Source organism: Chanodichthys erythropterus, chromosome 19 (genome assembly GCF_024489055.1).
Source record: "Chanodichthys erythropterus isolate Z2021 chromosome 19, ASM2448905v1, whole genome shotgun sequence".
Lineage (NCBI taxonomy): Eukaryota > Metazoa > Chordata > Actinopteri > Cypriniformes > Xenocyprididae > Chanodichthys > Chanodichthys erythropterus.
The window spans coordinates 29,159,759-29,187,303 of record NC_090239.1 but is presented as its reverse complement, the minus strand read 5'-3'; the positions used below and the strand labels follow the sequence as shown (position 1 = coordinate 29,187,303).

Below are 27,545 nucleotides of genomic sequence, written 5' to 3'. Positions count from 1 at the left end.
AAAAAATATAAAAAAAAACTGACCTGGAATGCCTTGAACACTGACAAGTGCGATACAAACAGTGAAGCGTCCCAGTGCTGTTGGATCATATTACAGCACTCTAAGAAAACCTCTCATCCAAACAAATTAGAGAATTGGAAATAACTGTTGTATGATCAGCTGCTTAAACTCAACCAATGTTGCTTTCAGAACAATGTAAAACACTTGATCTAAACACCTTCTTGGCACTGCATACACAGATTAACCCTGAACTAGTTTAGACCATGTAAACCAGTGTCTCTCTGCAGATCTTTGACCCTGACATGAAGTGAAATTTGATCCCACATATCTGACATCCAAATCTCCATAATTTAGAATCAAAGCATTCGCTACCGTGTACTCAAAAATACCATCCCACACAGTTTTTAACTTAAGTGACACATTGTACTGCTCCCTAGATGCCAGTTAATGGTATACGCAGATACATTTTATGGGGTCTTTTATGGTTTAGAAAAAGCAATGCATCATGGTAAGTTAGGGATTTTGTGAGCCATCACTAGAGGGTGGTGTAGCCCAATACTTCCATCTTCGGTGTGATGCTGTGCACTACATCCGTTCCATGACTGCAGCTACAAACAAAATCTCTTATATCTGCGACATATGCAAGGGGGGGAAGAAATTCTTTCAGTTTGCCTTTTTTTCTTTGTTGAAAGCATCAATGCCCTGCTGTTTGTTGTTAAAGATCAATACAGACTTGCACCTTAGTTTGTAAAAAAAAAAAAAAAAAAATGTCAGTACAGTACATTAATGCTCATGACATAACATTTTAAATATAGGCCAGGTAATCCACTATTTTGACATATTCTCATGGATACACTTATCAGAAACAGAGGTGTTTCCTTCCCCATGAGTGATTTCTACAAATCGACTTGTCAATGAATAACAAACATTCACTGTCTAATTTAAGTGTTCATTTCAGCAATTTTGAGTACTTATTTCCTGTCGTTATTGTATTATTAAGCCATTATGCTTTTAGTCTTTGCCATTAGCATTAGCCATGTACTTATGATAATGAAAAGGTGGTAAACCAGAAAGCTTTCTCATGAAATCCATGCAACTACCAAGAAGGGAAATAACAAGCAGCAATGAAAGGGCCCTCACACCCTTGCCACCGCCACCCGGTGGCATTAGGAAAACATGCAATATGTATTTAAGTATATAAATATAGGAGGAAAATGTCAGTCATTTGTATTTGCCACACTTCCTGCTACCAGCTGGAGGCGCTATGACTATGACTACATTTTGGTGTGTAAATGTCTTCAGGCCAGTGCACTTTTCAAACGTGAAATTTAAGGCAGATTGGATATTGTATGCTCGAGTTACAACTCCTTCATATTACTTTAGCACTCAGATAAGTGTCGCTAGCATGTTTTTTCAGCCAAGTGTTGCATGATTTAACGTGTTTTTAGCATGTTTGGTACTTTATGGCATATTTAAATGTGTTTCAGGGAGTGAATTACAGTGTACAGTTCTTTAGAACTTGATTGTGTGTCTGACAATTAGTTTTGTTATTTTATTTTGACAGAATGACATCACACCTCTCCATGTGGCATCGAAAAGAGGAAATGCCAACATGGTCAGGCTGCTGCTGGAGAGAGGGGCCCGAATTGATGCCAAAACCAAGGTCAGTGCCGCAAGCAGTCAAACCAAACAGACTGTCTTTCTTTTCCATATCTATATTTAACTCATCAGAGGAAGTGAGCACATGGTTTTCCCCATTGCCTTTATTGCACAACAGCACCATTGTATAGTTAAGAAAGCTGTAATTTATAAACTAATTGCATAACATGTTTTAGAGGAAACTAATTCAATTGCTGTTAATTTGTGGCCAGTTTCAGCTTCTTTTTTAGAAACATAAGATGCTTTTCAGGGAATTTATTGGCAGGAATAATTCAAGGATACATACAGTTTGATTCTAATAAATGATAACAACCGCAGCCCTCAGGTTACATGTGTTTGGCAGCACCGTTGAAGAAAAATTGCATGCAGATGTTGCGCTCATCTCCGTCTCCAGTAGTGGAATGCTGTCTCTTATTGTGTGTTTGACATATTGGCACGTCTTTAGTATTGGGAGGGAATGTAATGTTAATGATGGCTGACATTCGGGCCAGTGGGTCAGTGTGTGTAATATATGTGTGCTTGTTTTCATATCATCAGGACGGCCTGACACCTTTACACTGTGGAGCGAGGAGCGGTCATGAGCAAGTAGTTGAGATGTTGCTAGATCGTGGAGCACCAATCCTCTCTAAGACAAAGGTTAGATATGCTGTTCTGCCTTTAAAAGGATAGTTCCTCCCAAAATGCATATTTTACTTACCCCATGTTGTTCCAAACCTGCATGACTTTCTTTCTTCTGTAGAACACAAAAGGAGATATTTTCAATAATGTTCATGCTGCTCTTTTCTATATATTGAAAACGAATGGGAACTTTGTATGACAAACAGAATGAAATGCTAAAGGCAAAATAAATTACTTTTGGGGAAAGAGTGGCCTGGACATTCTGCTTAACATCTCTTCGTGTCAAGTCAAGTCACATTTATTTTCATAGCGCTTATTAGGGGTTTATTAGAGGTGTAACGGTACATGTATTCATCCCGAACGGTCACGGTACGGACGTCACGGTTTGATGCATACAGTCAGACGACGAATACAGTCAGTCACAGGTGATCCACACTCCAATCCAGAAGGAACGCTGTTTGCTAACCATCACAATAGGAAAAATTACAGAAGAAGAAGAGCAGACAATCTATGCATAGATATGTTAACTGCGTCTCATTTCGGAGGCCTGTGTCCTCCGGAGGTCGCATTTGAAGACTGCATACGTCATCAAGGATGTCTTATTTAAGAAAAGTAACCGTACTAAAATTGACTGTTATTCCTCGTGAGATATAAAATACTGTAATTTTTTTCTTACTTTGCAATCTAACTGTAACTTTTCTTAAATGAGACCACCGCGATGCGCCTTCAAATGTGACCTCCGGAGGACGCAACCTTTGAAATGAGACGTAGCTTTTGTGTAATCTCTCAACCAGTGTTTTAACCACGGAAAGGCATCAATAAATCAGCTTAAGAATAATATCTCACGTAGCATTACATTTACCTCAGGCAAGTCATTTAGTGTCCACAGTTCAGTTTAGTTCACTAGAGAAATGAACTCTAGAGGGGAGCATTTCAATAAATATATGCACTATATTATCTCATACTGAATATTCATTATATTTACTTTACCTATTAGTAATTTCTTAATTATTAATATATATTTAAATAAATATGTTGTACTAAACCATCATGTTTGTGTACTGTTACACCCCTACGCTTTATACAATACAGATTATTTCAAAGTAGCTTCACAATAATAAGCAGGAAATGAACAGTATTAATGTTGCAAACATCATTAATTATAAAACAAATTCAATTTCAGCTGTAAAGCAGCTCTACAGAAGATAATGTCATTATTCAGCTCAGTTTAGTTCAGTGTTGATTCAGATTAGTTCAGTAACAGTGTCAGTGTTGCAAAGATCATCAGTTATGACCAAACCCATTTCAACTAAAGTAGCTCTACAGAAGACAATAGTGTCATTATTCAGCTCAAGTTAGTTCAGTGTTGATTTAGTTCAGTAATAGTGCAAAGTTTATTAATTATGAAACAAGTTCAATTGAGTTATAAGCAGCTCTACAGAAGACTATAGTGTCATTATTTAGCTCAATTCAAGCTTTGTTCTCATCTGATGCGGAGTGTTAGTGCAGTCAAATCTGTAATATTACTGAATATTGATTGCCTTTTAAAACCCAATTTTTAAACAATTTTTTTTTGTGTTACAGAAAAGGTTATATGGGTTTGGAATGAGGTGATGGCGAGTAAATGACATCATTTTTTACTTTAAGCATATGCAGATGTGACATTATCATTTTTTCTTCTATTTTTCCATTGCATCACTGAACACTTTCCTGGAATCTGAAAGCAAAGCAAAACATGGTCACAGACTTATCGCCAAATTAGATAATATTCCAGCCGATTAATGTCACAATGGAGCAATTGTTTTAGTACAAATAGTGACGTATAAATAGCCTCTTACTGTTCTTTTACCCCAGATGTCCCTTTTGTGGGGGGATTATGGCTCTATTAGATTTTAAAAGTTTACTTTTTCTGTTTTAGATTTGATTCATCTGTTATTCCTACAAGATGACAAGTAATAAAGAATAGAGAAGTGAAAGTTCTTCAGTTAGTTCAGTTTAATTTCTTCATAACCTGAATCGGTGCCTATATTTCAACAGAACGGCCTGTCGCCGCTGCACATGGCCACGCAAGGAGATCATCTGAACTGTGTTCAGCTCTTGCTTCATCATGATGTGCCTGTGGACGATGTCACCAACGATTACCTGACAGCCCTGCATGTCGCTGCACACTGTGGACACTACAAAGTTGCCAAGGTCCTTGTGGACAAGAAGGCCAATCCTAATGCCAAAGCACTGGTGAGTCTTGCTTTAACAAGTTGGACATTGCTGGATCTAGAGGTCTGCATAGGATCAATTTTTCAGTCCCGCTTCTGCAAAATTCTATCATGTTCCCACTCGCTTCTGCTAAAAATGAGTTATTTCTTCCTTATTTCTTTTTGCACCCGACCGCAAAATCCAGCAAGTAGAGATCTATGTGATTTTTTTTAGTCCCATTCCAGTGTCATATGCTATTTTTCCAATTCCCACACACAATGATTCTGACCTCAACTTGTATTTGTCACAGCTGGCAAAAGGGAAGTGCTTTCCTTTGCTGTTGCATACAGCCAACTTTGAGAATATCTAACCATTCCCCTGTAAAACATTTATTTATTTGTGCAATAGATGAATAGTTGGTTGCGAATTGCAACTAAGAACAACATAGTGACGAAACGCGCTCTGTAGAGCAGTTTGTCCATTTAGGGCTACTGTAGAAACCAGTCGGTGTAAAATGACGACTTAAAATGTAAGGGGACCCGTGGTGTATGTAGATAGAAATGGCTCATTCTAAGGGAATAAAAACATAACTGTTCATTATGTAAGGTCTTTATACACCACTCAAAACATAGTTATGTATATTATATTGCATTTCTGTCAATAGATCCTCCTAAATATTACACACTGGACCTTTAACCTTTATTTTATTTTTAGTCCCACAAGTATCTTCCCTCCCTTACACACACTCAGCAATTCAACTCATTTGCGTTGGTTCCTGCAGACTTCTACCTGGATCAGCATGTTTTTGATCCTGTCAAATAAACCATAATCTCCCATTGCCAGACCTTTGGCTATCAGCCTGAAGTCTGGTCTACATTGCTGCTTATTCTGGCCAAGAACCTTCCACTTAAACAGGAAGAGACCACCTAAATGACATGTAAAGCTTCCAACAGTTTTTCTTGTTATGTGTCATTTATGGGTGGGTTTGTCTGAAATGTGTTATTCCACAATGATAGACTGGTGTGGGAAAAAAAAAAAAAAAAAAATCAGATCAGATCAGCACTAATCAGATTAGAAAATGCTTTCCAGTTTTGTGTGCAATATGCAGGGTGCGATTTGTGAAAAAAACAGAGGGGGTGATGTTTTGAAAGTTTTCTTTTTTGTTTTTTTTTGAAAATGACACTAATAATTCTTCATTTCTGATAGAAAATGCAAAATCAATCGGTAGTTATTAATAGAATAATGAGACACAACCCTCTACATTCAATCGCGTTTGGTCCCATTTGATCACAGTGCATAGCTACACATACAAACTTTTAGTCCAAAAGTGCGCACATTTGGAGAAATGCACGTTAACCTCAGATTTCATTAGATATAAGCAGGGCCGTACGCAGGGTTTCATAATTACCGAGGTGAGAAAATATTTTTTGTTAGGGGGGTTCAGAGGCATGCTCCTCCATGAAAATTTAGATTTCCCTGGTGTACATATGTGCATTTTTAAGACTTTTTAAGGCCAACAAATTGGATAACAATAGCTTTAAACCATGTCAAAAAATACATTCATGCACACTTTTGAGGCAACTTTAATCGCATGTTTGGTAATTTCATGACTTAACTTACAACAGAACAACGACGTTCATTGCTATAGTTTCTTTTGCGCTTTATTTAAGCTATAATAAAGTAATATGCAGCTCGCGCCGGCGCATTTGCGCATGCAATTCTTGAGTGCGCGCCACAAGCACAGTCTAAAAGGCTGATTAGATAGTCATGTTAATTTTTCTTTTTAAATTTTTTTTACCGAGTTTTACCGAGTTTTTACCGCAGTTCACTGTTGTTCAAGTAAAGCTCCCTCGTAGTCACCTGTAGCGTACCTTTTCCGCGCTTTTGACTTGCGCCTGGTGCTGAGGCAAAGTTGGAATGTGCGTCTGAAAAGTTTGTGGTCGTAAAGAGACAGTTCTGTATAAACGCAGCGTTTTACTTGGCGATGTTTTAAAAAAAAAGATTTTTATTTTTGGTATTTTATATGCTCTGTTGGTGGTTTGTGGAGTAGCATCACCCGGGGGGGATTTTTTTATTTTTATCCCCACCTTACAAATCGCACCCTGGCAATATGCATCAGATGATGTAGCCCAAAAATGTTCTACTTAAATATGGTCACTAAGGTTAAAAAAAAAGCCATGCTAGTCATGTGAAATCCCAGAATTCTTTTTTCTCCCCCTTTGGCTTCCACCTTAGATGGTACCCTCCAAATCTTATATGTGAGCATGACATTAAAAGTTTTGTTTCTGAACAGCACCATGGCAATCTGTAAAAAGCCTCTCTTGGCAAAGTGTGCAGTGCATACTGTCATGCTCTGAAGTAATGGTTACAGAACGGGCGTGTCGCTGCAGTTTATGAGGAAAAAAAGGAAGAGAGAAAGAAAACTGTAGAAAGACAAGTCTGCCAAGCATTGAGCAGCAGGAGCCACGTGTTTTCATTCGTCTGGAAACAAAGCTTTGTTAACTCTTCAGTCATCTTGTTGTGGACCAGCAACCAGATTTTCATTAGTAAGCTGCAGTAAAAGCATTCAGATTCTCTTTTTTTTTTCTGTAGAATGGTTTTACTCCACTTCACATTGCTTGCAAGAAGAACAGGATTAAAGTGATGGAGCTGCTGCTGAAACATGGAGCGTCCATTCAGGCTGTGACTGAGGTGAGAGAGAAAGTTACTGGATTTTTTTTTTTTTTTTTTTACATTTACATTTGCAGAACTTACGTTATGCAATTTGATCTCTTTTAATCTTGGAATCTGTGGGATTATCTGTGGTTGTAGCAACCATTATAATTGAAGGGACATTTGTATCCCCAACTTTTCAGGAAATAATTATTTATTTTAAAGGTTTTATTTTGCTTGTATGGTATGAAGAACAATGACTTTAAGACCAGTTGGTTGAATTTTCAGACAAGCAAGATGTTAGCGGTAATCCTACCATGGCTACCATGCCCATTTACCCGCATTTTATCAAATCAGCAAAATATGAACATTATGTCACCTAATTAATATTCATGAGACAAACATAGTGTCTCTCCAACTTTTTTTGTTCAAAATGTTGTGTTGTTAAATACAATTACAAAGTTATGAAAACCTGTTTGTGACTTAAAGACAAAAAATGTTATATTTCACAATTGCAGCTTTATTTCTAATGATAGCGATCTGCCAGTTGTGACTTTACATCTCACAACATGACTTAACATTATGCATTTACAACTTTGTTCCTCAAAATTGCACATTTATATCCAACAGTGCAATTTACGCACAATGCTAAATGCAAAACTCACAATGTCACTTTATATATTTTGCAATGTGACATTATATATAAAAATTGCGACTTAGTTTCTTATAATTGCAGCTTTAAAACTCACAATTTGAATTTAAATTCTATTTAAATAATTTAAAATCTCACATTGTTACTTTATATCTTGCAAGGTGGCTTTAAATCTTTTTGTTTGTAATAATTGTGATATTTGCAACTTTATAACCCATATGAAGTCACAATTACAAGAAATAGTTTGCAACTTTTGGGGTGGGGGGGGGGGCCTTTGCAACTTTTCACATCATAATTGTGACTGCCAGTTGTGACATTATATCCTGCAACATGACTTTATAATATGCAATTGGAACTTTATTTCTCATAACTGCGAATTTATATCCGACAGTGAAAGTTTAAAGCTCACTTTTAAATATCAATTTTGCAACTTAGTTTCTTATAATTGTGACTTTAACACTCACAATGTGACTACATCTTGTAGTGTAATTTTAAAATCTCATGACTTTATATCTGGCAATGTGGCTTTAAATCTTGCAGTGGTAACTGTAGTAATTGTAACTATTTCCTAGTAATTGTGACTTTATATCTCACAATTGCAGCTTTACCTTTCTGCGTTTGCAACTTTATACTTCACAGTGTGACTATTTTTTGTTTTAAACTATCTTCAGTATGAGTTCGAAACGAGCTTCCATACATAGCAGTCTACCATTTGTTGATAGACTGAGAATTAAATCTTCTTGTTTTGAAAAACAACATGTGCGTTTTGAAATGAGGTAATATTTGCTTTAGCATGCAGTTCCCAACACCTCAAAGCTGCATATTTCTGTGTCTCTGGCAGTCTGGACTCACGCCGATTCATGTGGCCGCTTTTATGGGCCATGAAAATATTGTGACTCAGCTGACAAATCATGGAGCGTCTCCTAACACAATGAATGTGGTGAGTACAGCCATCCCCATGCCCACCAGCACCGAGCAAACAGTTTTACAAGTTTCCTTTTGATAATGAACAAAAAGAGTAAAACAAAACATTTTAGTGAAGCCCCAGAGGCCAGCCGTGTTCCTCTCTGGAACGTGTCATTTCTTGCCACATTGGTTTGGTCTCCCGTTTCATAAAGCCATTTAGGGTAATAACAGCCTCTGTCCATGTGCTTAAACATACGTCTGACCACAGGTTGGAGCTCCTCATTCTACTGTAATTAGAGTACAGTCAGACTGTAATCATGCTTGACTGTTCCCCATCAGACAGACGGTGGGCCAACAGCAAGCCACTGTTACCGTAGAAACATGCTTTAGGCTTTGTTGGGGTGCAGCTCATTGAGACAGTCAAAACAAAGAGAGCAAAACAGGGGCCTGGTCTCATGAAAGGGCTGTGCACGCACACACAAAGGCTTACTGTCCAAACACAGTAGTACCTTTTACCAGAAGCTTCCTCTCTGTGTGTTCTAGAGGGGAGAGACGGCGCTCCATATGGCTGCCAGGGCAGGACAGGCAAACGTGGTGAAATTCCTGGTGGCAAATGGAGCAGATGTGGACGCTAAAGCCAAGGTGAGTGAGATATGTGCTGCTTTATTAGTGGTGTTTGCAAAGACAAGTGTTAGTGATTAAAACACTTAGTATTGAAGTTTGGCATGTAGTTTGCACCATGATGCTTGTGCTGCATACATGTCTGGAATCTGAAATTGTGCAACTTGTTGAGGAGTTATTCTGTCATATTTCTGAATGATTCTAATTTTTTCTGGCGGATGATAAAACAGGTGAAACAAATCCCAAAGACTTAACTTAAACGAGGGAGCTGATAACTTGAGAGTGGGCAGTTGATTTGTGAGGGGAGCAATCACATATTTTTTTTCTAAAATCCAAGTAAAACGGAACACCTCAATATTGCAATAAATCAAGGTTGATACAACAGCCTCTTAAAAGTCTACAAACACTCAAGTCTCAGTTAAGCTCAAGTGTTTAAAAAGGGCATTGCAAGGACTTGCACTGGACAGGCTGGTTTCAGCCTCATCACCGGCTGCAGCCATGTATCTCCATGTATCTCATGTATGAAACACATGCGCTTCACAACTACATGCTAATGCACTCGCATTCACATACAATAGCCTTGTTGACAAGTCTGGGTGAGTATGGGCAAAACGCACAAGATATGGTATCTTCAGTGCCCTGTAGATGGCGATATTGCTTCTTTTGTAGCAGAAATAAACTGCTACAGAAAAAGTTAGGTGCCATGCAAGATGTAATGAGTACTTGCATTATTCATTAAAAATGTATTGGAGTAAATAGTACATGTTCAAAATGTAGTCAAGTAGGGAGTAAAATTTAGATACTTAAAGCTGCAGTCTTTAACTTTTTTGGTTAAAAATGATCCAAAATAAATTTTTGAGCAAGTGCATAACCAGCCAGTGTTCAAAACTATCTCCTTATCTTAGCCCGGTTCACAACTGTGAACTTGTGATAATGTGCTCTAATTCAAGTGGTACTAGTAGGCTTCCATGGGAAATTCGAGCATGCCACCATTCGAGTACCAGCTAGTAGGATATATGGCATGTGAAGATTCTAAAGGTGGCGGATCATTTATAGGCTTTTCTCACAGCAGCTGGAATAATTAAACTCATCATTTTGATGGCAGATTGTACGGTATGACAAATAAACAATTAGAGATTTGACTGTACAGAAATCTAAAGGTAGTGCTAATATACACTAAATGTCATGCAGTGCTGATGTTGTTAACATTAAAAATTTGAAAACAAAGTATACTGTAACAGTTTTCTCAGTTGGTCAGAACAAAAGTGGCAGACATGTTACTTACTTGTTCAGATGACATTTTCCGGTGAAAGTTCTTATTTTGGTCATACTTCCAAGACTACAGTCTGTAATTCCGAAGTACCTGTACAGTATCTACTGGTGCGGTGACTGACAGCCACATATTCTCCTCAAAGCATCAGATTCATCCGCTCTGAGGAGGTGTGCCGATGCACAACCCACGTAAAGAGGATAATTCCGCAAATAACTGTAATTGCAGGTTTCGAACAGAGATGGCGACAAAGAGGCAAAACTTATGGACTGCAGCTTTAAGTACAGTAACTAATTACTTTTACTCAAATACTTTACACCCAGCCAATGTGGCTAGTGGTTTTCCAAAGTTACTTGACACAGTATTTTAACTGGCCACAATTCTGACATCAATACCATGGAGAAAAACTGCCATATAGATATTTTTAATATCATCTCATAGTTTGGCAGCAGGTATATTAGGCTGCTGTCACTTTAAGACCTGACGCACGGATCCATTATACTTTTACGTTAATTATATTATTTAAACATCAACCACATCACATCGAGTGCAATAGTTCCATCTGTGTACCATCTGTCATATAAGTGTAAATGTAAATAAAACATACTCGTAAAATGATGCTAGAGTTTAGAGGCGCAGACGATGTAATGAAAGTGTGTACTGAAACTACTGTATGTTCAAAGTGGAGTGTAATAGCTGTAGAATGCAGTGCACTCTATCTATACTAATAGGAAACAGTTGCTTGTTTGTTTGTGGTTATTAAAAGGCTATCAAAATGGCCCCAAACCTCTTAAGTGTTGCCTTGCTTAATTTAGTTCTGCAGTCATGCAAGGAGATATTGAAAAGGTCTAAAATCTTACAACCTCTAAAAAGGAAAATATGAGTAACTTATCTTATATGTGAGTGTAGGACGATCAGACACCGCTGCATATATCCAGTCGTCTGGGAAAACCAGACATAGTCCAGCAACTGCTGCAACACGGGGGTTCACCCGACGCTACCACCACATCCGGATACACACCTCTCCACCTGGCCGCACGTGACGGCCACAAAGACGTGGCATCCATCCTGCTGGACAACGGAGCATCTCTTGGCATCACTACCAAGGTCAGTCAAGCAAACAAAGCTGGACGGTCCATAGTACTCTATTATTTTTGCTTCTGTTGTTTGTGGTCAGATAATTACAGAAGCTTCTTTCTGCCACTGGTTAAAAAATAAATGTATCTTACAATTCTGACTTTTTTTCATACAATTACAAGTTTATATCTCTCAATTCTGAACTCAGAATTGCAAGATATAAACTCGGAATTCTGAGAAAAAATGTCAGTCTTTTTATCTTCAGAATTGGATTTTATAACTCTCAGTGGCAAAATTGTAAGAAAAAAGTCAGAATTGCAAGATATAAACTCACAATTATTTTTTTTAAAAGGAGTTTGTATCCCACAATACACAATGCAATTCTGACATATCTTGCAAGTGTGAGAAAAAAGTCAGAATTGTGAGATAAATAGTTGCAATTATCATTTAATTTTTTATTGCATGGGCAAAACAGGTTTTCATAGATAATCATAGACAGCCAAGCTGTGATATAAATTAAGTCCATTTATTTAACAAGGAAAAGCCTTTTAATATGTCCCATTTCAACTTCCTGTTTCAATAGGAAATACGTAAAACACAGGAAAAAAATTGCATAACATACCATTTTTAAAGACCTCCTTGGTGGTAGTGTTACAGTGCATCATATTTCTGTGGTATATCTTGTTTCAGACATGGATTTTTATTTCAAATAGGATAAAGTTCATCTGACGAATCAAAATAGAATGTACTTTGATCGCACTATTAAGTAGAGGTGGTGAAAAACTGCATCACAATTCTCTCTTCAACGATTCTGAATTGATTCTGAAAACTGAGCTCATTTTTTTCGGAATATGTGCGATGACACTTGTGTGCACTAGTGATGTGCACTGTATTAGCATTTATTATTATTTTGTAATTATTTAAAAAGTAGTTATAATTATATACGGAACTTAATAAAAATGCGCAAATAAATTTCATATTCAACATTGTTGAATATGAAGTGGGTCCAGTGGGTCCTGCCCTCTATTTTCTATGGTCCTGTTACACTCGTCAGTTTTTGAACAAGATTGTTTTGCTCCATTTTGCTTTCCTTGTGATGGGATGTTGATTTCTTTCTATTTGGTTTAATGGCGCAAACAGCCCCATTCCTCATCAAGCATACAGTTGTGTTTGTAATGAATCAGTAAATGAATTCAATTATGAATAAATTGAGCATGTGAGCTGTGTTTCTGCTGAAGTGTTATATCAGTCAGACAGGATGCTGTTTCAAATTATTTATTAAATTGATTATTCAGTAAATCTAATCACTATGCAGATGTGTGTCTTCCCCTTTACTTTACAATCAACAAGCCCAACCAAAGCACTACAGGGAAATGATATTTGAAATCTTAGTCATAATTGAAAACTGAATGTGGCCTATAGTAGAGTTAGGGCACTATGATTTCTGGGATGCAGAAAATGTGAACGGAATCACAGAATCCAGTTATTAAAATGGAATTTACTGTATAGATATTGACTGTATATACACAAGCATGCATGTCTCTCGTGATGTTTTCAGCGTCTGCTGTCTCATTATATGAGAACATGAATGAACTTCATCTCCAGAGTCACTTCCTTTCATCTGATAAAATTATCTTCAGATACACATAGAAACTCAACGGTCTTCACTACAAACTGAAAAAATAAAAGTTTGGTTTAATTTGAACGAAGTATGGCAAAAATTTATATTACTATAGACCTTATTCACAGCTGCGCCATATTTGATTTTTAGTGGAAATGAAAGTGAGGCTGTGAGAGTTAGACATACATCTCTTCAGTGGGTTTTACTGTGTTTTGGGATTGTCCTGCTGATGAAACACTGCAAAAATATCTTTCCAAGACATTTTAGCACACAAAAAAGCTGTGAAAAATTATAGGTGAGTTTTAAATACAGTAGCTTTTTACAGCGGATGCCATTGAAAACATGTCTAAGTCTATAAAATAATGACAATAACAATACAATTTTTTAAAGCATTATTTTTCACAATGTTTCATCCATGCTTTAATTTACACGGTAAACCTCCATTGTGCAGCACTTTATTTGACAAAAATTTAATTTGATTACATATTAAAAGATTAATTAAATTATTAAAATTGTATCCATTCATTTAATAACCACTGTTTAATACATTTGTATTAAATAATAAAACACATTAAAACAGACAAAACAGAATTTCTGGAAAAAATAATTTATTAAAACACATTAAAGCACTATTGTTAAAATGATTAAATTGATTAGATGTACTTTTTGATTATTACAATGTAATTAAATCCTTAAAATGGAATTTTAACCCTTAATATGGATTTGAATTTGGGAAAAAGTGTGTATATATATATATATATATATATATATATATATATATATATATATATATATATATATATATATATATATATATATATATATATATTTGGCAAAAATCGCTGTCATTGTGAACAACTAATGGAAATTAATGTTGTGTGCAAAATGATTTGTGAACACCTCTAGCTCATCATGAAACATCTGAGTTAGGTTTGGAAAAGCTAGATAGATATCCCAAAACTAATACACCGCAGTTCATCACTGCCATAAATCATGCATCCTGACACACTTAGTATTAGCATAAATCTCACAGCAGTGTTAAATTGTGGCTTGAACGTAAATCAGCGTTTCTCTGTTTACTAAATGTTATATGAAATGCTTAACATCTCCTCCCTGAGCATTTTAGCTGACCATATAAAAGTCAGTGATGGGTTTGCAAATCTTGCACATCAAAGAAAGGGCATCTCATCCATCATGATAGCTCATATGCTGACTGAGGATTTCTATTGCTTGGAATACATTACAAAATGCTTGATGTTTTTTGACATCATGTCCATTATGAGGAACATCTGATGATGTTTAGGATCATTTGGAGTTGCTGCATGTGGGATGTATTAGTATTTTGATGTTTTTACTGATTGTTATTGAGCACAGGGCTTACATTTCCACATTTCTAAGTGATGTGTGTTAAGGTCCATGGATTGGTACCTGCTACACTCAAGCGTAGTTTGAAACATCTGTCAATCATATGGATAACAAGCCATATCTTCTCTCTAGTTAAAACACGCAGCGCTCATGATACAGAAATGTTCCTGCAGGAAATATTATGTGCAGGTTTTACCTTAAAGTCTTCATGAAATAGAAGTTGCAACAGGCTTTTCTTCCCTATTGTGACTTATATTCAAGTAAAATGGCTTCTCGAACAAGAAAAAATGTAGGGTGGGACTTGATTTTACCCTTCTGGAATTGATTGGATGGTTGTGTTTTGGTTTTGCTGTGATCTCATGAGTGACAAGTAGCCCCGTGCCAGTAAACACGTCATTAGAGAAGAGATGTCACTGCATTAGGGAGGGGAAGTTATTTTTATTAAAAATTTCAAGGGCACAAGAATTTAAATTTTTACTTCATTTTTAATTTTGCTGGTTACTGTATGGTGATTTAAATCTAAAACAATTACTAAATAACTGCTAAATGTTAGGTTTTCAAATACATTTATGGTCAGGTTTTCCTTCTTTTCTACCTTTAGCTGATCACATGCCTGATAAATTTAAAATTTAAAATTTGTATATTGCTAAAAGATCATTTTGTTTTTCTTGGAGTACAACTTTGGTTACATGGGATCTTTAAGAATTCGTCGTCCAATAAAATTTAGCCTGTATCTTAAACCACAACGACTATCAGCAGCTTTGTTTTAGCTGTAGAAATAAAATATTTCCCTAGTGTCCCGCTCTGTGATCGTGATAGACATAAAATACTGGACTAACATCACTGAGCAGCTGCCAAGTGTTACAGTGTGGGAATGTGCTGAGGAAGGAGAATGAATTCATGGTGTTTTCCACGACTCCATTCACCACAGAGCAGAGTTTCCCTCCGATAACATAGCTGTCATTGGATATGTTTGTCCTGTGTCTCTAATAATTATTTATGATTGATTAGTAAGGCATATGGAATGCTGGCCTTTAATGATTAAAGGGCAAGCGGCAATCTTCAAATCAACTAAAGTTCCACATTTCCCATTTTTATAAGTGCTTTGAGATGGAGGTTATAAAATAACATAAAAATTATGACAATACATTTAGATCACTGATTATAAAGGAGAAAAGGGGGTTATAAAACAATCAGTTTAGTTTTGGTTACATAATGCTAATTGTAGAATGTAATGTTAACAGTAAATGATTAAATATTTTTAAAACAGTTCATATTTCATAATAAAATCAAAAAGTTAGAAACTAAAGTTATAAATAAGAAATTACACATTACAATTTGATTGTGTCAGAAATATGCTTAAAGGGTTAGTCCATGCAAAAATTACAATTCTGTCATTTATTACTCACCCTCATGTCGTTCCACATCCATAAAACCTTTGTTCACAAATTAAGATATTTTTTGATAAAATCCGATGGCTCAGTGAGACCTCCATAGTCAGCAAGATAATTAACACTTTCAGATGTCCAGAAAGCTCCTAAAGACATATTTAAAATGTGACTACAGTTGTTCAACCTTAATGTTATGAAGTGACGAGAATACTTTTTGTGCACCAAAAAACAAAACAAAGTAATGACTTTATTCAACCAGCGGCCAGTTGCATAAACTATATTAAGACTGTGTCTTAAGAACTAGTTTTACCAACTTGCAGTTAACCAAGTTAACCAATGTTATTTTTCCAATTCATATTACACCAATCTACCTTTTTATGTAACAGATTTTTAAAAATTAGGACCACTCTTAAAGAAAAACATTAGTGTCTTAACTTTAATACTAGTTTAAATGGTTTATGCAACCGGCCCCATATCTAGTGATGGATGATTTCAAAACACTGCTTCATGAAGCACTGCTGTGTTCAAAATGCCTGTCTTGTGTAAAGCCAGTTTAGTTACAGCAATACTACATCTCTAGCTGGACGGAAGGGCTAGTACTGTATTTACTTTAGTATTACTTAACAGAAGGAAACTTGTGCAACACAGATCAGTTTTTTTCCCCCAGTGTCAGTTGCAATTCATAAACCCCACCCCCAAACTGACCAGTTTTCTAAAAGTTGCAACAATTGTGCACACTGAATGACTTGTCTCTGAATTCTAGTTGGTACATTTTTCTTTATTTCTCTGTATGAATTCTTTGTCTTTGCAGAAGGGATTCACTCCCCTGCATGTTGCAGCCAAATACGGGAAGATTGAAGTTGCTAACTTACTGCTACAGAAGCGAGCGCCACCTGACGCAGCTGGGAAGGTAAAAGTGTCTATTTGCACTAATGGTTATAGGTTGACAATTACTACCTTTAACTCACAACAGGGATGGGCAACTTCGGTTCTGAAAGATCACTGTCCTGCAGAGTTTAACGCCAACCCTAATGTCTGAACAATGTCTTCAGGATTACTAGGCAGTTGAGTTTTTATCAGAGTAGGAGCTAAACTATGCAGGACAGTGGCTCTCCAGGACCAAAGAGGCCCAGCCCTGATGTACAAGCTTTATGTTATGAGTTTATGTCATCACAGCCATCCTTCAGTTTCTGGTGTGGTAACATGACCACGGTAAGAAACAGAGCATTGATTTTCCTTTCTAAGCATCTGTTGAAAGGAGGGATTTTGGATGAGAGACATAAGTATGGGACACATTTAAATTCTTTGTGTAATGTCTAAAAATGGATACATCTGTTTTCCAACTCAACAAACGAACAATTATATTTAATACAAAGAAGTAACAGCATGCTAATGCTGCCATAATATTTGTGCTTCAAAGAGAAATAGACAGATGTACACTCATAATCTTACTAAATGTTAGTTATCATATAGTTATTGCATCACACTTTAAAGTAAACTCTCATTCCAACTCTCATTCATTTGCATGTGTATGAATAGAAGCGAATGAAACACAAAATCAAGTGTGACCGCACCTTTAAGACCTCACGAAATCAAAAGCAGGTATATGCAATTAAAACTTGAATTTCATGAGGTCTGTAATATATATTCACCATGTGCTTAATGTTAATATTTTGTGTAGTTGCTTATAAATACATACTGCTATTATCATTAAAAACAAAGTCAATGTAATGTAAAACAGTTTTATTACTCAGTAAGCATGCATAGGTTATGCTTTATTTTAAGGTGACGTAGTTACATTGTACTTCCTCAAATAAGTACTGAGTAATATTAATTATCTACATGTACTTACTATAGAGAGGGTTAGGGTTTGGTTTAGGGTTAGGGTTAGTTACTTGTAATTATGCAAAATACACTGTTATTACTATAATAAGTACATGTAGTAATGTGTAACTACGTCACCTTAAAATATGTTTGTTGCAGAGATAATCTGTAAATGCCATCTCCTCGGTGCCATATTCATACAAACATCTAATAAATGTCTTTTATTCTGTATCACAAATCTGCTGAATGTCTTTCTAACTTCTGACAGCTAGTGAATGCTTTAAAATGATATCTTCCAGATGAAAACACACATTGTAGAGGCATTTGTATGCAATCAGGTTACATGCCATCATTTTCCAGACATGTCAGAGGTTTCATTCGCTAATGTGCACTGGCTAAATTTACTCTCCAAAGCTAAAAGCTGATTGATTTATAATGGCACCTGTTTCACACACCCCAACTTTGAGCTCTCAGCCAATAATAGCTGTATATCTATGTGTGTGTGTGATTTTAGAGTGGACTAACACCACTGCATGTTGCTGCGCACTACGATAACCAGAAAGTGGCCCTTCTTCTGTTGGACCAAGGAGCATCCCCACACGCAGCAGCGAAGGTATCAGGAAACGCTTACCACATCTGTCTACTGACCACAATATCTCAATTAGCACACGCAAATCTCATCCAAACACAACCACATGCACACACACAAACACACATACAAGTGATGAAGAAATATGGCCGCAGACAAAACGACTGCACACATGCTCACAAAACCACCTCCACCCTACATTCTTGATCACTTTCGTCATTTTACTTGTAGTCCACCCACTGTAACCTCAGAGGATGGTAAACTTGTACACATTTTTATCGCTGTGAAAAGAAGAAGTTCTTGAAAACTGTGTACTTCTGTGGTTGATATTGTTTTGACACATTGCTCATGGATAGTTCACCTAAAACTTAAAGTTCTGTCATTATTTATTCATCCTCAAATCAGGATCAGAAAACCAGTCTGACTTTGGCCGCATTTACACTGCAAGTCTTAATGCACAGAACCGATCTTTTGACCATATCCGATTTTTTTGGATGACGTGCTTACATTTCTTTGAAAAGTGACCTGTATCGGATGTCTCCTTTTTACACTGCACTTGGCGAAACGTACCAAAAATAGCCTATATGACATCACAAATCAATTTCAGTGGTACATTGAGCTTAATTTATTGACATGAATTCATATAGAAACCCTTTTAATGCAATAGTTACATCCCTACATAAAAATAATAATACGAATTCTTCATGACAGTATACGTACGCAGCTCCGCTGGAAGCGTGCGAGTTGAATACTCGGGTACGGGTAGATATTCACAGCTTCATGGGCTCGAATCCGCCATCCTATACTAGTTTTTTTGTCATTAAAACAAATGCGTTCATCAGTGATTGTAATATCATATTGCAAGTTTCTGTGCTTTTTATTTTGTGGTTTCAATGGAACGAATAGTTAGTCTCCACAACGGGACTGAAGCACGCGTCTGTGCACGAGCCGTCGTCACTGACAAACGCAGCAACAAGCACTCAGTGTGATTTCAAGAGCAACATTTCAACGTCAGATCGCCTTTTATTTAACACAAACAAATGAAATTAATAATCCACCAGTCAACTAGAGATGCTCCGTTTGTTATAGGTATGTCTGTACTGCGAAATGTAAAAAAAAAACCTCACTTTTCAATGACGCAGGAATCGCATTTACAGGGGAATATCCGATCTGTCCGCTTACACTGCAGGCGCAAACGCCCGTATCCGATTCATATCTGATTTATAACCACACATGAATGAGGCCTGAAACCGATCTGTAAAATTCGGAATCCATGCGCTTTTTTCCTGCTTACACAGTCATGACTCATATCCGATCTGTGCCACATGGGAGGAAAAAATTGGAATTGGGTCACTTGAACCGTGCAGTGTAAATCGGGCCTATATTTCTACAGCAGAACAAAACATTTTGTGGTCTTTGTGGAGGTTGAAAGTGGTCACCAAAAGAGCAGAGTGAACATTCTTCAAAATATCTCCTTTTGTGTTCCACAGAAGAAAGAAAGTCATGATGGCTTGAAGTCATAAAGATGGATGAATAATGACAGAACTTGAATTATGCCTTTAATGATTGTGAATTATGCCTTTAATAATTAGCAGTCCTGTTTCTAGGGTTTGTCATATGATTTCTCTCTGATCTTCTAGTCATTTCTGAGATCAGCGCAGGAAATTACTGGAAACTCAAAACATCATTAAATGCTTTTTATCAAGTTCCAGCTGGTTGCCTCGAAAATACCGTTGATGGCAAAACGAGGGCTGAATTCATGTTTAAAAATGTAGGCTCTGTTCTGAAACCTAGCTGCCTTGCTCTCTACTGCCTACATAGGCAACTAGGCCTTATAAGGAAGCATCCTAACCAAGATGAAACCTCATAAGTAAATTATTTGGACCATCAACATAGGCAACAACTCCTTGTCACTCAAAATATCATGCTGCACAATAGACACAAGAGATGTACCGTTCTAACGGTAACTTATAGACAGCTCTAATGTGAGGTTGTTAATGGATGGTATTTTCTTCTGTTGAAGCCGTCAACCCACATTATTTCAACTTATTTTTTAAATGAGTATAAATTTGTGGTGAAAAACTACATTACCCATAATGTAATGCACATACAATTCCACCAATCAGAGAGTTCTCTTTTGCTCTGCTCACTCCCATGACGCTCTGCAAATTATGTAATTTGCTCTGTCTTCCTACGCTTTTAAAATAATCTAGCTTGGTTCATGGCTTATAATGCTTTAATGAAGACTTTTTTTAAATCCCAAAACCATTACATATGCATCGATTATTTGACCTGATATGAAGTGTGCACTGCAAACACGAGCATTATTTATGATCGTGTCAGTCCAGGCTGTACGCCGTATTGCATTCAACCACAATTGTCAACTTGATTTCTGTGAAGGAATGTCTGCCGGGATCTGGTAAAACTTTAGTTTTGAACCAAAAGTGCTGTTCCTTCTATTCTGGCAGCCAAAAACACAACAAGACGACATTTTAAAGTCAAAACCTCAAACTTTTAGCGTGGCTGCATTGAGTTCTTCCTTATGTTTTGCCTCCAGCTAGAGCGGTGACGTCACAGTGACGTAGGCGATTAAGGGGTCTATAGGGACTGATGTTAGCATGTTGCTAAGCTAATGACGTGTCACGTGACACTCGTAAGAGTATAAAAGCAGCATTGTGATATTGGGTAAATTGGCATATTTGAAGCAAAATTTTTCAATATTGAATGAATTATACGACTCTCACTTAGCCCACAATCTTGGATTTGTCTATGTGATTCAGCTTCATCAGAATCAAAACAAGTTTATGTAGAGGCAGCGTAATCATTTTTTTCCCGACAGCAAACATGTCGGGAATCAGCTCATGATGTCATACCATATTGTCTACATATGCCGCTTTTGGAATAGAACATAGAGATCTGGAAGTGTAATGAATCAGTTCTCTCATAGTCTTTTTTGTTTGAACTTGAATAGAGAGATGTGCTCACGCTTTTAAACTGTTGGTGTTGTTTTGTCCACCCTAAAACGGCTCAGTGTAAACCCTAAACAAATACAGTGACCCAGATACTGCCTTTGTTCCTTCACAACGAACAGCAGCCAGACCTGGCATGTGGAGAACACTAACTGACTCTCGGTTTGGATGGAACCGCTCTCCATTGACCTCATTGGCTGACACCTCAGCATTCGCTAGCTGTTAAGAAACAAGAACTTTTTTCTTGTGCTCAGTCCGACTAGCTTTTCTGTACCTTTCAGCCATCGTTCCTCTCTTAATCTGTGAGGTTAAAAGCAAAGCACTGCTGTCAACATGTTCCTGTTTTGGAAATGTCATAAATCTATCGTTTTAGTGTGGTTATAGTGGTTTGGCAGCATGTGGCTTAGTGCTGTGTACGGCTGGACAAGCAAAAAATTAAAATACAGTAAACTACAGTAAAAATCTAGTTGAAAATGTTTTCCACAGTACTTTTAGAGTTATTTTTTAAGTTATACTGTACTTACATGTTTTATTTTCATTTTGAAATATAGAAAAATGCCTCATAGTGATTTCCATATATATATTTAAGCAATGATGCAAATTAATCTTAGAATCCGAGTTGTGAATAGATGTTGCTTAATTCAATATTGCATACAGTATTTTTAATATTGCCGCAGGGACTCTGGCACACATCTGAGCATTCAAAGGCAATTCAAAGATTTAAATATTGGTGGGTTTTGCAATATTAAAGGTGCCCAAGAACATGTTTTCAAAAGATGTAATATAAGTCTTAGGTGTCCACTGAATGTGTCTGAATTTTCAGCTCAAAATACCCCATAGTTTTTTTTTTTTTTTTTTAACTGCCTATTTTGGGGCATCATTATAAACGCGCCGATTTGTGCAGCGCGGCCCCTTTAAATCTTGTGCTCTCCGCCCACGGAGCTCGTGCTTGCCTTAAACAGCATAAACAAAGTTCACACAGCTAATATAACCCTCAAAATGGATCTTTACAAAGTGTTCGTCATGCAACATGTCTAATCGCGTAAGTATCCTATTTATTTGGATGTTTACATTTGATTCTGAATGAGTTTGAGGCTATACTCCGTGGATAACTGTAACACTACACTGTTGGAGAGATTTATAAAGAATGAAGTTGTGTTTATGAATTATACAGACTGCAAGTGTTTAAAAATGAAAATAACGACATTCTTGCCTCCGTGGATACAGTAAGAAACGATGGTAATTTTAACCACATTTAACAGTACATTAGCAACATGCTAACGAAACATTTAGAAATCGTTTACAAATATCACTAAAAATATCATAATATCATGGATCATGTCAGTTATTATTGCTCCATCTGCCATTTTTCACTATTGTCCTTGCTTGCTTACCTAGTCTGATGATTCAGCTGTGCACAGATCCAGACGTTTATACTGGCTACCCTTGTCTAATGCCTTTCATAATGTTGGGAACATGAGCTGGCATATGCAAATATTGGGGGCGTACACCCCGACTGTTACGTAACAGTCAGTGATATGTTGAGATTCGCCTGTTCTTCGGAGGTCTTTTAAACAAATGAGATTTATATAAGAAGGAAACAATGGAGTTTGAGACTCACTGTATGTCATTTACATGTCCTGAACTATTGTTATTCAACTATGCAGAGGTAAATTTAATTTTTGAATCTAGGGGCACCTTTAAGAGATTTACATATTGGCCACTTTTGTTCAAAGTGAGACAAAGTGATTTTCATAAAGTATTAAAGAAAATATGAATCGACATCACAATTGAAAAGTCTGATGCTCAGGCACGCAAAGAGAAAGTTGAGTGATTTAAACAGTGGTTAGTTTTGCTGTAAGCGAGTAGACAATTCTCAGAAAGCATTGGTTGTCTGTGGAAAAATAGCCGGTTGTCAAAGGCTATGTTCATACTGTCAGTATACATTCTATTATTTGTCTATCCAATTGGAATCTGATATAAAATTATTGACTGTCCACATTGTGTTTCACAACTGTTCAGATCCGATTTGTGTGTCTCATGCCACTCTTTCGTTTTCTGGAATATCTGCATTGGTTTCTATGGCAATGACATTGCGTTGGTAGGCATAAGCCAAAAACAACAACAACAACCGCAGCATGGAGGGGTTTGCAATATAGATGTTGTCTTATTTACAACATGACAATATGTAGCAGCCGTGCTGGACTGGCAGAAACGTAGGAGGCTGGTTTGAGGCTGGTTTGAGCGGCTTTATTTTGTTTATATTGTCTCCTTAAACTTGTTTCTGAAGCGACTTTCAGCATGTTTTCCAAAACAACGTTTGACGTTTACGTTTTATGTGGCGTGAGAAAGTCACATAAACCACGCAAAATCCAGTCAGAGCAGTCAGACTGAGACGGATTTCCAGAAATGCGATTTGAATGGGGTTTCAAACCACATATGAATGTAGCTTAAAATGGATATGTAAAAATCGCGTTTCATGTGATTTATTTGCCGTTCACACTTGCTAAATTTGATCTGATTTCAATGTGATGTGCACAAAAATCGGATTTTGACTGACAGACTGAGAAATCCAGAGCTTGATTTTCCAAATTTAATTAGAAGTCATTGAAGCAACAATGTTGAGAAATATAGAGTATGGCTTTAACTGCAGTTAGTAGAGTCTCTGATTTCAGACGACATTCTTTATTCAACTTTCAGGGCTTAATACCAATCCTCCATACTGTTCATACAGTTAAAAAGTTCATGGTGTATTCTGAGAATAGATAGTAATCTAGGACAATCTCCTGTGTATCATCATTGTTATTTAGGTTTTTGTCTGGATGCCCAAATACATTTTTTTTTTATGATCTCCTTCACTTGCTTTCCCTCCCAGAATGGCTATACTCCACTGCACATAGCTGCCAAGAAGAACCAGATGGAGATAGCAACCACGCTGCTTGAGTATGGAGCTGATACCAATGCCACAACGCGCCAGGGCATCAGTCCTCTCCACCTGGCAGCCCAGGAGGGCAACATTGACATGGTCACGCTCCTGCTCGCCCGTGAAGCTGCCGTCAATCTGGGAAACAAGGTGAAAATGAGCTCAGTTACTTTATGACGCTATTCCACAAAGAGGAAATTTATCTTACAATTTTCTTTTGTGTGAGTAAAGTTTATAACAGCAAATGATGAAGACTCACTCCACGTGACCTTAAAAAACTTTGATTTTGAATTCAACATGCTCTTGAAAGTTGTAGCATATTTATTTACATTGTACTAATAAAGTCAACATCAAATCGAAATTGACCCTATTTACTTTTATCAGCTCAGTCAGTATTACCTAAACCAGGGGTTTCAAATTCCAGTCCAGACAAAACTCAAGTTGCACATAGTATAGGTGCTTAAGGTTTGATGCCATAATATACTTTTATAAATAAATATAATATAAAGCAGAACACATATGGTCGAATGGAACCCACCCGTTAACTGAGCATGTCAGATAAGAGAGAAAAACAAAATGTGCAGAGTGGGGAGGCACAAGGACTGGAATTGGGAACCCCTAACCTAAACTGATGGATGATTAATTTCTGCATGGTATATCTGTGCAGTTATGTCACTAAATTGGTTAATGAATATTTTTGTCAGAGTGGACTGACCCCTCTTCATCTGGCGGCTCAAGAGGACAAAGTCAGTGTTTCAGAAGTGCTGGTTAATCATGGTGCCACAGTGGACCCAGAGACTAAGGTATCGGACACACACATACACACAAACAAGCATGCTGGGTTTCCATGTTTTATGGGGACTTTCCATCGAGACAATGGTATTTGTACAGTACAAACTTTATATTCTATCCCCTAACCCTAACCCTAACCCTACCCCTAAACAAAACACAATTTAGTGTGATTCATAAGCTGTTTTCCTCATGGGGACATCAAAAATGTCTGGTACATTATTTCCCCACAATGTAAGGAATACCTGAACCACACACACACACACACACTGTTCTAATGTTTGGGGCCCATACATTTCTTTTTAAGAAATTAATACTTTAAGTCAACAAGGATGCTGACAAATTAAGCTCTGCCATTACAGGAATAAATTATTTTTTAAAAGATATTAAAATAGAAAACGTTATTTAAAAGAAAAAAACAGTTTAAAACTAATTTTAAAAATAATAATATTTCATAATATTACTGTTTTTATTGTATTTGTGATCAAATAAATGCAGTTTTGGTGAGCATTAGAGACTTCTTTTAAAAACATAAACAAAAACTTTTTAAAAACATCAGATAGATAAACAGACAGACACATAGGTAGATAGATATGTGATACATACATCTGCACACTATGCCTGACCAGTCCCTCATTGGTCACTCATGTATAAACATCGAACGGCCCCGGCTCAAGGTCGTTCAGTGCAGCTCTCAGATGTTGAGACAGACAGCAGCACACAGATCGATACTCAACAGCACAATGACCCGCAGAAAACACTCCCTCTCTGAGCACAGGGAATGAGACAGTAATGATAAAGCACAAGTGTATTATTACTTGTGTGTGGCATTTAGCAAGACATTAATTATAGTGGTGATCTGACACTTTTGCTAAGCTCCGCCCTCCTAGTTACTGTTGCTGATTTAGACAAGCTTCATAGAATGAACTGGATACTTCTGTGAACTCTTATGTGGTCATAAAGTTGCAAAAACTGTAAGATGAATAAATCTTAATATTAAGGGTGATTATTTTTTATAAGATTAAGTGTGACTGTGTTTTTATACATGTAAGAGCATTCTTTAAATATATAATGGCCTTTTTAATTTGTGAATTATTAATTTGCTTGCCTGGAAACAGAAGTCTCGAGTAATGTGTGTCTCTGTGCTCTGGTTCAGATGGGATATACACCCCTGCATGTCGCCTGTCACTATGGAAATGTAAAGATGGTGCACTTCCTCCTGAAGAACCAGGCTAAAGTCAACGCCAAAACTAAGGTTATTGAAATAATGTTCACAGAAAGCAGTAACTGCATTTCTTTAACCGTCGCTTGTTATAGAACTCTTTTCTGATTACTGGTGGTCCAAAATAAAGTTTTAATCTCTCAAATCCCCTCTTGTTCAGAATGGATACACGCCTCTTCATCAGGCTGCTCAGCAGGGTCACACACACATCATTAACCTTCTGCTGCAGCACGGAGCCTCTCCTAATGAGCTGACAGTGGTGAGTGTCACAACAGCACGACGTCGGAATTCCTGCTCCTCTTCAAATCAGGATGCCTCAAATCAGTTTAAGGAGAAGTTTGCTGTTACTTTTCTAAGCAATCGGACTGACTGATTTTTGCCTGGTACACTGTGAAATTTGTGGAAAAATCACTAAGACTTAAAATTAAAATTCTAATTTATTTTCTACATTGATCTCTGCATTGATTTAGACTTTTTCTCCCAGATTTTTTTTTTACAGTATCTGTTACATGACACCATGATTAAATTTGAATGTTATTTATTTTAGAATATATGATGGTATACATTATATTGAAATATTAATTATATAAAATGGTCAATGTAGTACCTTGAATGTAATGGTTAGTTCACCCAAAAATGAAAATTCTGTCATTAATTATTCACTCTCATGTTGTTCCACACCCATAAGACCTTTGTTCATCTTCGGAACACAAATTAAGATATTTTTGATAAAATCCAATGGCTCAGTGAGGCCTACATTGCTAGCATGTTAACTTAGACTTTCAAATGCCTGGAAAGCTACTAAAGACATATTTAAAACAGTTCATGTGACTACAGTGGTTCAACCTTAATGCGTTATGAATACTTTTTGTGCACCAAAAAAACAAAATAATGACTTTATTCAACAATATCTAGTGATGGGCGATTTCAAAACACTACTTCATGAAGCTTTGAAGCTTTACGAATCTTTTGTCAGTGGTCAGTGGTTTGGAGAACTGTCAAAGTCACGTGAACCATTGAAATTTTGAAACACTTATGACGTAACGAAGCCTCGTTTATTGAAATCACGTGACTTTGGCAGTTTGAGATCGTTTGATACACTTTTCGAACCACTGTAGTCACATGAACTGGCTTTCTAGGCGTTTGAAAGTCTAAATTATCTTGCTGCCAATGGAGGCCTCACGAGCCATCAGATTTTATCAAA

At 36.8% G+C, this 27,545-nt stretch overlaps 1 protein-coding gene across 32 annotated transcripts in view; it reads left to right on the top strand.

Annotated features, from left to right (window-relative positions):
- The window catches only part of LOC137008250 (ankyrin-3-like), a 206,718-nt gene that overhangs the window by 128,209 nt on the left and 50,964 nt on the right, over positions 1 to 27,545 (top strand). For 28 of the 32 annotated variants that reach the window (XR_010892786.1, XR_010892787.1, XR_010892785.1 and 25 more), the window contains 13 exons: positions 1,565 to 1,663; positions 2,197 to 2,295; positions 4,315 to 4,512; positions 7,063 to 7,161; positions 8,616 to 8,714; positions 9,224 to 9,322; positions 11,481 to 11,678; positions 16,837 to 16,935; positions 18,364 to 18,462; positions 24,283 to 24,480; positions 25,035 to 25,133; positions 26,276 to 26,374; positions 26,502 to 26,600. Coding sequence is in view for 29 of the 32 variants with exons in the window: in XM_067370184.1 (XP_067226285.1) it covers positions 1,565 to 1,663; positions 2,197 to 2,295; positions 4,315 to 4,512; positions 7,063 to 7,161; positions 8,616 to 8,714; positions 9,224 to 9,322; positions 11,481 to 11,678; positions 16,837 to 16,935; positions 18,364 to 18,462; positions 24,283 to 24,480; positions 25,035 to 25,133; positions 26,276 to 26,374; positions 26,502 to 26,600 (1,584 nt within the window). In the remaining 3 variants the exon portion in view is untranslated. The remainder of the gene's footprint in view (positions 1 to 1,564; positions 1,664 to 2,196; positions 2,296 to 4,314; positions 4,513 to 7,062; positions 7,162 to 8,615; positions 8,715 to 9,223; positions 9,323 to 11,480; positions 11,679 to 16,836; positions 16,936 to 18,363; positions 18,463 to 24,282; positions 24,481 to 25,034; positions 25,134 to 26,275; positions 26,375 to 26,501; positions 26,601 to 27,545) is intronic. The other 4 variants (XM_067370199.1, XM_067370198.1, XM_067370209.1 and 1 more) reach the window with 1 other exon arrangement.